Raw genomic sequence first — 11,843 nt, forward strand, 5'->3', positions numbered from 1 at the left:
GCTTCTCCAGTGTTCCATTCATCTTTTCCATACTGGTTTCCCAAAGATATTTTTTGTTGCATACAACTCAGCAGAATATTTCTCAGTATCCATTGAAAGACTTTTGTATCTAGGGGAAGTCAAGATTTTCATCACAGCTCTGTCTCGCTATTGAGCATTATGACATGATTAGTAGTTTCAAACCTAAAGTAATTGTGATGAAAATTTGCCGAGACTGGCCTCTCTTACCGCTTAACAAGAAGACCAGGGGACACAGTGAGAGCAGTATAAAGGACGATAGATTCAACTAGGCCCTATATTCTGATATTCATTAATTGTAATGCATTGTTAAAGTGAGCATTGATGGCCCCTGGTTAACTAAGTGATAAACTTTCCCCTCTCTGTCTTGATGGTCATTATTAAATAGATTGAAAAGATAGGGCCATATAAACACACACTGGACAAGAGAATTACCTTTGCATTAAAGTTTTGTTACAGTCATCTTTGAACTCAATCTAAACTGTGCCATACTTTTCAGTTAAGTCTGTCCCTTGAGACCAGGCATGAACATGTGGCTCTCTTGTACTGCAGAGGGGAAGAGTTGCCCAATGCCCACACCTGACCCAGTCTCCACCACCTTTTATCATACTTCTAGTGCAGTCTTAGCTTTAATGATAATGTGTTTGATATTAAGATGAAATTTAGTAACTTCATTCATTGAATACCTCATGAAATAGTATAATGTTTGACAATTTGTTACTGTTAATGTGATTGGAACTGCCTAGTTGGGCTTGTGCCTGCGTGGGCGCGGCGCCCGGCGCCACAATGTCCACACATGCAGGCAAAGAGAGGTGGTGGGTGTGTGAGGGCGGGCAGGCAGGGTGTGGCGCGGGTGTGTGACGGACGCTGTGTTGTTGTATTTTAGACTCCCAGGTGACCGCCGTCAAGGATCCCCCAGATGTTCTCGACAAGCAGAAATGTCTGGACGCTCTTGCTGCCCTCAGACATGCCAAGTGGTTCCAGGTTTGCTACCCATTTATCTGAGGGTTGCACCTGCAGTCAGGCTGTTCCATCCTAATATATATATATTTTTTTTTATTTATTTGTTACCGAATGGAGACTGGAAGGAGCAGGCTGGCTGTGGCTTCCCTCAAACTTTTCAGCCTTATGGAGATGTGTGGGTGGGATGGGAGGTCATTCAAGTTAGGCTTAGTCAGGTCACATCAGGTTTTTGCCTTCACTGTGCAACTTTGACTAACTGCTACCTGTTCTTCAAAATGTACATTTTGAAAATCAGCATGGATGAAGGCACAGCAAGGTTGTTCATCAGTGAAGAAATCTAGGATGTCATGTTATTGCATGTCAGTAAATGATTGTCTATATCTGTCTTCTCTGCTTGCTGAGTTTGTGATTTTCATGCTGAATTTCAGAGTGTACTTAGCCATCACACAGCTGCCAGTTTGTAGGGCTTGGACAGTGATGGAAAGAACCTGCAAAATCATTCATGTCATGATGGATTTTTGTTTATTTATTTCAGTTATTTTTCCTTCAAATTTCATTATTTAGTTTAGCTAGGAGACAAGATGGATTGCCCCCTAAAAATAACTCCCTGATTGTGGTTGGTGTGCAGTGAGGTACCAGGTTGACCCTTAGCTGCTGCTGCTGCTCTGGGCCCAGATTCGCAAAAACACATGATCAACAACCTTTTGTAACTAATTTCGACCTCTCTGAACTGTGATTCGTTTTTGCATGAAAGACGAAGAGAATGTAGGATATTTGTATGTCTCTTGTTTCTTTCTGATAGAACAATTACGGTACGAGAGAAGTATCTTGAGCTGTGTTTTTGCAGCTTTTGTTTGTTTTTGTAGGAATAACAAGGGATAAAAGTGCAGATTCTTCCCATTTCTTGTTTTTCCTATAAAATCAGATAGTTACAAAGGAAAATGATCATAGGTTTGGTTTTGCATCTGGAGCCTGGTCTTGTCTCCCTCACAAACAAGGCCGGGCAGCAGTTTCCTTCCCCTTATATATATAGATATATGTATGCATCCCTCAACCCCTATCTTGACCAGGGTCATATTCTTGTCAACTAGGGGACCTTTCTAGTACCTCTTCCTCAGCTATTTATTTTGCATACTAAACCTTACTGTTCTCTTGTATGTCATTTATATCTTATTAATACCTTCATAGATTTTTAAAAATTACACACAAGAGAACATTAACATTGCCTTGTACAGGAATAAATTGAGGAGGAGGAGGTGCTTGAGAGGTTCCTTAGCAAACTAGAATATGGCCTCCATTTACCTCACAGCAGTGCCCCGTACCCAGTCAAGGAGGATACCCAATTGTAGGCTTAGCCTGCAAGAATACCAAGAGCATGAGGCTGGAAAGTAAAGGAGGACTCTGCTTTGTTATGGAAAAGGGGCTGTACATTATTCCAAGTAATGGTGTGTCTTGCGCCTGAGTAGTTTGCTCTCAGTATATCACCAGTGGAGCCTTTTTTTTGAAGAGCTTCCAAGCAGAGTTCATACAAGAACCTAGTTCAAAATAACTATTAAGATTTATTTGTGCTGGCTGTTTAGGGTGCATGGAGTGAAAGGAGTATACATTGACAGATCTGTTTCATCTCTATGCACTTGTTAGTACAAGATGGGCAAAATTTTCTGTAGTCCTTCAGAATTGTTTACTATTTTAGGTATGCTTTAAGTCAAAACTTAAGGTGCTTAACATTAAGGTAATATTAGATTTGCAATGCTTTTTGATACCCTGGTTAGAGATGAAATATATTAGTTCTATATAAACACCTTGTTCTTTGCTGCCCATCTTGGACCAACCAGCACTTTGAGGCATTATAAGTTTTATGTAGCAGCAAACTTCTCCTCAGGCTAGAGCAAACGGCCTTCAGAGTTGCGTAATGGTCATAAGGATTTTGCGGGACCTTTGCCAACGAGTACCCACCTGGGGACCGCTAAACAGCTGGGTGAGTCCAATGGATGACCTTGTAAATGAATTGCAGAAACTTCATGTTATTTGTAGATTTTTATATTTTCCATTGTGAGTGAATGGTCACATGCCGTAAATGTGTTACATGTATATACTATGTGGCCTAGCCATTGTAGGATTTGGTGCCATGGAAACAGTAATGCAGCGTATGTACATTTACCTATTTCTTTTTGCTCATCCATATCCAGGTGCCTTTATCCTGTACATAGTGGTCTCGTACAAAATGTCTTCTTATCACCCTGTCATCTGGAATCAGGATGTACTTTATACAGCACACACTGCCTTCGTTCCTATACATGTACCTCCACCCCATCCTCAATATTTCCTTTCACCTCACTCATGTACACTCTCCTAATCAGTATTTCATTTTCCATTCTCCACATGCTTTGTGTGTGTGTGTGTGTCCAACTCTGGGCATAAGCTTTAGTCTGCTCCCAAGGCCCAGTAGTCCTCCTACATACCATACACCTCTGCATGTCACCAGTAGCTAGTATATAATTGTTGCATTTTACAGGCAATGGAGCTGATGTGTGAGAAGGTCATTGCCTCAGCAGGTCAGCACCTAAGTCCAGGTGATGCCCTACGTCGGGTGTTTGAAGCCCTGGCCTCAGGGCTGCTGCTGCCTGGCTCACCTGGCCTCCTTGACCCCTGTGAGAAGGACCCCATAGATGCTGCATCACCCCTCTCAGCACAAGAGCGTGAGGACATCACTGCCTCCGCACAGGTACTAAGCCTAAATATGCACTTACTGTATTCAGCTTGTGTGACTCACTCAGTTGATTGAAATCTGACCAGCTGGATGTGTACCCACTTTTCACAAGTATTTTTCAAATTCCAGCACGCCCTGCGGTTGATAGCTTTCCGACAGATCCACAAAGTTCTAGGCATGGATCCGATTCCTCCCCCAAAGTTCCAGCGTGGCGGCCGTTTTAACCGAAAGAGGAGACGGGACAACTCCACCGGCGAGGGTAATGACTCCGAGGGTGAGTTGGACGGTAGGCATTAATGATTGGTTTTTTGTCATAGGTAAGCATGACTGCTTGCATTATATCCACAGTGAGGGATGGTATAGAGTAGCATGAACATAATTTTGTTTTGATAATGGTGTTATTTTCTTTAGAAAATAAGTGAAATGGTACGGTGTACTATTGATCTGTGTGGAATTACGTAATCTGTCAATATATTGCCAGACGCCTCAATCCCGTAAGGGGTGGCCACAAACAAATTGTCCCCATGTCGCGCTGTCCCCTGCCGTTTCACTGCCCTGCTCCTAGCTCACAACTCCCTCTCTCATATACCTCCCCATCCCTCCATCTCATCCTTGGCCTCCGCACTCACATACACTCTCCTTGTCAGTCTCTCCCTCTCCATCCTCTCCACGTGGCCAAATCACCTCAGTGTGTTTCTCCTATCATTTCTTATCACATCCACACCACAACATTGTTTCACTTCCCCATTTGTCAGTCTCTCCATTTGATTCCACACGCTCCTCTCAAATAACTCATTTCCACTGCCCTCACTCTTGACTTGTGTCCCTCCAACAAGGGCCAAGCTATACTTTCATTTGTTAGACTTGGTATCACAGTACTGTCATGCAGTAACTTTTTCACTTCCATGCTCACTTCCCTGTTTCTTATCACTGCATTCAAGGAACCAGCAGCTAGAGAAATACCGATACCAAAATTTTGGCCAATACCATTACCGATACCACAAAATTGAACCAGTACCGAAAGTTGTCATGCTATAGTATTGTAAATAAAAATATGAATGAAATTAAACAACTACAGTATACATATCGGTAAGAAAAAATTATAAAAGCTGTGAAACCGTAACTCACGTAGGCAGAAGGCTGTGTGTGGATAGTGAGGGAGGGTGGTGCCTGCCTGCTGAGGGCTGTGGCAGGGCCCTGAGCTGCTGATGCGAGGCTACCATCCTGTCTCGTACATGTCCAAGGTGGCGGATATGGCTCATTACCAGAGAATGTACTGTATTACTACGCACCATGTACTCAGAATAATGTGATACAGTACTAAAAAATTGGGTATTGCTGATAATTTATTCTTAATCCTTATAAAGCATCAAAATTCTGTTTAACAAAATAACTTCCAGTGAGTGAGATGCTACTCACTAAATTCCTCTTAAGTATCGGCAGAAAATCAGCCGATACTGATTCCAATACCGATACTCTAAAAATGGACCAATACCACTGATATCAATACATTGGTACATCTCTGCCAGCAACCTTTCTTCCTTGTTGTACCCTTTTAAGCACTTCATCCTCTAAACTTCCATCCTTACTCATCACACTACCCATATACTTAAACGTACTCATGTTTTCCATTTCCTCCTCATCCAACCTCACTGTACATTCAGTGACTTCATTTCTCCCAAAGACCTTAACTGTACTCTTCCCTACGTTCACTTTTAGATTGCGTTTCTTACACTCCCAAACTCATCCACCAAGCATTGCAACTCCCCTTCGTCTTCATTTAACTACACAGTATCATCTGCAAACAAGAGTACTGCGAGTTTCCACACACTGCCCTCTCTCATTAGGGCCACTCCAACATCCACTGCTCTACCTTGTATATCTTTTATAACCTCATCCATATACAGAATGAAAACCATGGTGACATGACACATCCCTGTTTCAATCTAACCTTCAAATAGAAAAATTCACTCAGTTCACTATCCACACACACTGCAGCCTTAGCACACTCATACATACTCTTCACAGCATTCAACAACTTCCCATTTACTCCATGTAGTCTTAAAATTTTCCACAATCCATGTGTATCCACTCTGTCAGATGCTTTCTCCAAATCCATGAAGGCTGCATAGAAATTCTTTCCTCTCTTTAGAAACATTTCCACTCAAAACCTAAGAATGAATATCTGATCTACACACCCTCTTCCGTTCCTAAAACCTCCCTGTTCTTCTTCGTCTGATTCCTCTGTTATTTCCCTAACTTTGTATCCTACCATATCCTGTTCTTATTAAACTAAGAAGACAAATGCCCGTATGCTTAGTGCACACTTCATTTTCCCCTTTTTCTTTGTACAGGGGAATAATTATACCTGACTTCCACTTCTCCGGGACCCAACTTTTCTCCTAGGCCAATCAGCACATCTTCCACATCCATTGTGCTACTTTCTCTCCCCCATGCTTCAGTGTTTCACCACGCACTCCATTAATTCCTGGGGCTTTGCCCATTTTGACTTTCTTCATTACTTCCACCACTTCCATCCTACTGGTTTCTTCCTCTAGTGTATTTTTATTACATATCAACATATCATTAATGAAAGAGTTTACTGAATATGAAATAATCATCTCCAATGCCTTGCTCCTTCCTGGGAACCCTTAGACGAGGGATAGTCATGACAAAAATACCTCCAGGCTACCTTACCCTCTAACACCACACTTCCTTCAAACACTTCTTCTACCAGCTGGTCTTTCACCAATACAGTAAGACCTCCCTTTAACGGAGTAATTGGGGCCCAATCCATTCCGAAAAAGTGAAATTGCGATAAAAGCGACATCTGGACTTCTCCCTGCTAATCCTGACTTTTTCTGATATATCAGACATTAGTCCAGATCACATGAACAGCTTTAAACTGCTTTGACTACCAATGCAGTACTGTACTGTGTTATAACTTCACTACGTTAATGAAGTGGTGTACATTGATAAACGTCTTTTAATTACCTTATTGTGGTGGACACAACTGAAGTGGTCAGGCAGTCTGGACTGCGCCTGGCTTTATCAGACTTTTTCTGATATATAGGAATTTAGTCTGGTAGCTCCTTGAGTCCGATAAAAGCGAATTCCGGTCAATTGAATCTGTTATATCGAATTTTTACTGTTTATTGTTCCGCATAGTCTCTCTCTCCCAGCACTGCCTTCAGTCTCACTGTCTCAGACTTTCTTTTCCCACCCAGTGCATTACTGAACTTAAAAATGTGCACTTAAGGTAATTCCAAGTCTTAAATTACTAGTTTTAGATTTCAACATTCATGTGTCATAGAACAGTCTTCAGTTATCCTTACCTTCTCTTTAAGGTGAAAGTTACATTTGTCAGTTTTTGTATAGTTACATAATAGTATGCAAGTGAAGGCTGTTATCCATTTTGTAGTTACTGCTTTGGGTGGCTCAGAGTGCCTGACTCAAGACTGAAGGGTCGAGAGTTCGCGCCCTGCCCCGGGTAGATGCCTTGCTGGGAGAGGTAGCTCTTTCCCATCACCTAGCAGGGCTGTATGATCGATCAAGGTCTAGCTTGGGGAATTCATTTCTCCTCTCTCTATTTTCAGTTTTATATACCCTTGCTGGTTTAAGAACTTCAGTATATGATGTGCATGCTGTAATTTGCTTTAGTGTGATCTTAGTATATAATTTAGTGCATGAAATTGTCTCTTTGGGAAAGTTTTTATTGTATATTGTAATTGTTTACTGGGAGAAATTTGTTTAATTGGTGAAAAAGGAGTGAAGATAAAATTTTGTCAGCTGATAAGGATTCTAAAATTTATTATTTACGGTACTGCTGTGGAACGGATGAAAGTTAATGAACGATCTGATATGTTTGGATATTGTAAACATCACAGCTACTATCGTGGAAATTTCCGTGGCCAAGGAAATGATTTGGTCTGTCCATCCATCATCCAATCATACACTGCCCCATGAGGAGCGTAGGAGCCTTGGGCTAGGTAAGTTGTTCCCGACATTTAAGATGAGTGGCCAGCCTCACTCCTCTCTGAGTGGCATTATGTGAGCAGTAAACCCCAGCCACCCCTTATATATAAACCTGCACCGGCTCAATCTGATTGGAGCACCTTAATTAGCCACTAAACCTCCAGGCGCCATAATTTGGTCGTATGGTTACCACCCAGCATAGTCAGTGGTTTCCTGGTGCACAGGAAACCATTTGGCTTGTCTCTCAGTGTAGAGTCACCCATTGGCAGAAGGAAGAGGAAAGAATGACAGAAGAGGGAGTGTGAAGTCAACCATGGGCAGAAAGAAAAGGAAAGAAGGACAGGAGAGGAAGGAAGGGAGGAAAAGACAGACACCCAAAGCAGCAGTACATCGAATGAGTGGATGGTGAGCGCCCCCACTTACCATTAAATGATTTGTTTATATTGTAATTGTTATTGTATGCCTGGTAAATTTTGGATTGTATTATATGTTAACATTTGATGCTAGGTGGTAACCATACAGTATCATCATCCATCATCCAATCCTACGTTGCCCCATGAGGAGCGTAGGAGCATGGGGCTAGGCAAGTTGGTCCTGACATTTAAGATGAGAGTGACCAGCCTCACTCATCCCTGAGTGGCATTACATTAGCAATAAACCCCAACCACCCCTTGGATTTAAACCTTCACCTGCTCGGTCCAACTGGAGTGCTGTAATTACCCACTAAACCACTAGGCGCCAAAATTTGGTTATACGGTTACCACCCAGCGTAGTAAATGGTTTCCTGGTGTACAGGAAACCATTTGCCTTGTTATTCAGTGTAGAGTCACCCACAGGCAGAAAGAAGAGGAAAGAATGAAGGAAAGAAAGCCAGAAGAGGGAGCATAAAGTCACCCGGAGGCAGAAGGAACCATACAGTAAACTCCCAATTATCCAGCGAACTAGAGCCAAAGGCCTGCCAAATAGTGTCAAATTGTCAGGTTTTCCAAAAGTACTCCTAGGGGCCCCTAACTTCCCAACCCCATTACATTTATCCATTGTCTTACCCCTACAAAATGCTTGAAAATGTCAAAAAACAGCTAATAGATGTTCCTAATAATAAAGTACTGTAATGTACTGTTAAGTGCACTATAATTTTATATACAGAAGCAGTTTTATGTTAACGATGGGGATAATATCAGAGCCCCCCCAGCTGGGAGAACTGTTTTCTTTCACCCAGCAGTACCTAATGTATAAACACATGCATTGTAAACACCATAAATCATTGACACATGGCTAAAATGTGCTCCTGATATTGAAATACTGTATATATAGTTAAGTACACTGTAATTTTCTATACAGCAACACATTTCATGTGATGCTGGTGTTGTAAAGACATTATTGGAGAATACAGTAACTTAGAGAGAGAGAAATCAGTAATGTGAAGCATGCTTCACTGTACTTTACACCATACTGTACTTTTATCAGTTGAAATTCTAGCTGATGGCTCCGCCACATAGAACAAAACGAAACTTTTGTCTCGTAGTAGGAAGGACAAACCACGTGGGAAGGAACAGTTGTCTGAATTTTTTTGTATTTTTTGTTACCCATTCCTTTGTAGCATGATTATTTTGTGTTGTAAAATTAAATACATTTTCATCAACTCTTCTTGTTAAGTGATAGTTTGATTTTTCTTTCCAATACATTTTCATCAGTGCCTTAGCGGAACCCAACAGTCACTTGTACAGTACAGTAATGTAAACTTCAGAACACTGTAAGTTGTAATTACCAGAGAGGAGAGGAGAGATAAGGGGCAGCAGTACAACGTGTCAGGAGGTCACAGCCGCACTGGAAAGCCAGCCAGGTTTTGGAGGGAAGCCCATCGCAATGTTGCCATTTCCTAGTAATAATGTTTTGTAGGAGACATTGAGTGCAGTGTTGGCTTGTTTGTTTATCAGCACCATAACAGCAAAAGAATACAATGTATAGTGAGAGAACATCCACCTTCCTGCTCCCAAACAATGAAAACTCTGCATTAGAATTCTCTCTCCCCTGCCTTAGCCAGTCAGAACTCATCTGCTCCCTACCATTGTATCTCCCCACCAACACCGTGTGAGCAGTTAGGCCCACCAACCATCAACCATCCCTTCTTCAACATTCCATCATGTTTGTAAATTAGCACAGTGTAACTCCATTCTTTTTGTGTACTATGTTTTCATTTTTTGTGATTATGACTGGATATTTGATGACAACAACTGTCTCCTGCAGGGTAATACTCTTAGCTAGAAAAAAAGGGTACTTTGTGCCGGATAGTGTCAAGGTTTTATGATTACTGCTGGGTATCATTGTAATTCAGCGATTGGCTATGCTGGATAATGTTGTATGCTGGGTGGTGCCGAGATGGACATTGGGAGTTCATTGTAATATCAAATTATGCCATCTTAAGGTACTCCAACCAGATGTAGCCTGGAAGGGTTCCATTTGGGGGGTGGTCGGGGTTTTCTGCTCTGGTAATGCCACTTAGCAAATTCACTGTTGCCTTAAATGTGAGAACTGAGTAGTTTAGCCCAGGTCCCTATGCTCCACTTTGTGGCACAATGGAATTGGGTATTATTGTTGAAAGAATGGGTGATGGTGATCCTGTTTTGAAGTGATTCCATTTTGCTTTTCAGGTGGTGATGGAAAGAAGGATAAGAAGGAGGATGAAGATTCAAAAATGGAAATGGACAAAGAAACTAAGTAAATAGTCCCTAAATGGTGCTGGATTTGTTAATTATCTGCTAGTGTAAGGCAAGTTGTCATTATTATTAGTTCTTGTTAATGGAAGTGTCACTGATGTAAAGATTAAGATGTTCTATCTACAGTATATATTTTTAAAACTCCTTTGCTTGCAAAAGATCACAAGAGTTCCTTTTCTAGCATTAATTTTAGTTTGCCTCTCAACATCTGAAGGTGGAAGGGCATTAGCAACAAATTCAATTACTATACATGTGCATTATCCATGTTTGATTATTTTGTCATCAATTATAATTTTCTAGATATGTTTGAAATATTTTTTTACTCCTTTATTCGAGAGATGAGTGTTACAGTAATAGTATACAGTATATACCTACCGTATGTAGAGATATGAACAGTTAAACTATATTACTGAGATTTAGGTATACCTTGATAAATTACCTGTATCATTCATATACATGCATAGAAATGATTATACATATTGCATTCATAATAAAAATGTTTGAACAGTGAATGCAATCCTGAGTTCAGTCCATAGATGTAGCATTGTATTGTAACAGCTTCAGGACCGATCCGTAGGTGTAAAGTTTAAAATTTAATAATGTTCTCAGTGCTGAAGGTATTATATTTAGGCTTTAAAAATTACCCACCATGGTGTTTGGTGTCATTTGGTATTAGGTTAGACTTCAGAACATTTCCCTCCCTCTAATGTTACTAAGACTAGTCTGATTGATATTGATTATGCCAGTACAATACCATAGTAGGATGTTATGTGCTAGTTTGAATCAGTTATATTTTTTATGACAGGTGTGATGGGTTGTATTCAGATCTGCCAGGGACAGTAAGTATTGAAAATTATTTATGGTAAGAAAACAGACCTGGTTCTTTTGTTGCTATTATAGAATTTTTATCAAGAACTATGTAGTTGTTACACAGGACAGCCGGGATGAATTTTATGGCTAAAATTGTTACACTTACCAGGGAATGGAAGGCTGTAATCAAGTTAGAACATTCACTCTGCTTTTAGAAGAAGTATTTGGTATGTAGATGCGGATCATTAGCTTGAGGGTTAAAGCTATTATTTAATCAAGATAGCGTTCTTTTATCATAATTAGATACTTTAAGATTGTTTGATTTGATGCATGTATGTTCAGTACAACATAAATCTTTTTGTTTTTGTATATTTGTCTTCAAAGTGTTCTTGTGTTTCAACTTGTCATATAGATAACAGTAAAAGAAAATACATTTAATAATGGCTTTTATTTTGACACCAGCAGATCATTGGAACTTCAAACATCAGCTTTATTAACAGCAGCCATACTGATATTAGTCCTTCATTCTTTTAGACTAGACGATGGCAAAGTTTCATAAAAAGATCTACAGTAAGCTTGTTTACCGACAGACTTGAAATTACTTGAGTAGAGTTTTTTGGAAGTATTTAAACCACGGCTTTTTGTTGCAT

The 11,843-nt window shown here is 40.5% G+C and overlaps 1 protein-coding gene across 6 annotated transcripts in view; it reads left to right on the forward strand.

The window, feature by feature from the left end:
• Positions 1-11,614, forward strand: part of Zn72D (Zinc-finger protein 72D) — a 37,087-nt gene extending 25,473 nt beyond the window's left edge. For 3 of the 6 annotated variants that reach the window (XM_080276040.1, XM_080276042.1, XM_080276045.1), the window contains exons 11-15: positions 905-1,002; positions 2,864-2,959; positions 3,497-3,706; positions 3,821-3,977; positions 10,318-11,614. In XM_080276040.1, the coding sequence (XP_080132166.1) occupies positions 905-1,002; positions 2,864-2,959; positions 3,497-3,706; positions 3,821-3,977; positions 10,318-10,388 (632 nt within the window). In that variant the 3' untranslated portion in view covers positions 10,389-11,614. The remainder of the gene's footprint in view (positions 1-904; positions 1,003-2,863; positions 2,960-3,496; positions 3,707-3,820; positions 3,978-10,317) is intronic. The other 3 variants (XM_080276041.1, XM_080276044.1, XM_080276043.1) reach the window with 3 other exon arrangements.
• Positions 11,615-11,843: the final 229 nt, after the last annotated feature.

This window comes from Coenobita brevimanus, chromosome 63 (assembly GCF_032717465.1).
Source record: "Coenobita brevimanus isolate Jiangsu-jjx chromosome 63, ASM3271746v2, whole genome shotgun sequence".
Lineage (NCBI taxonomy): Eukaryota > Metazoa > Arthropoda > Malacostraca > Decapoda > Coenobitidae > Coenobita > Coenobita brevimanus.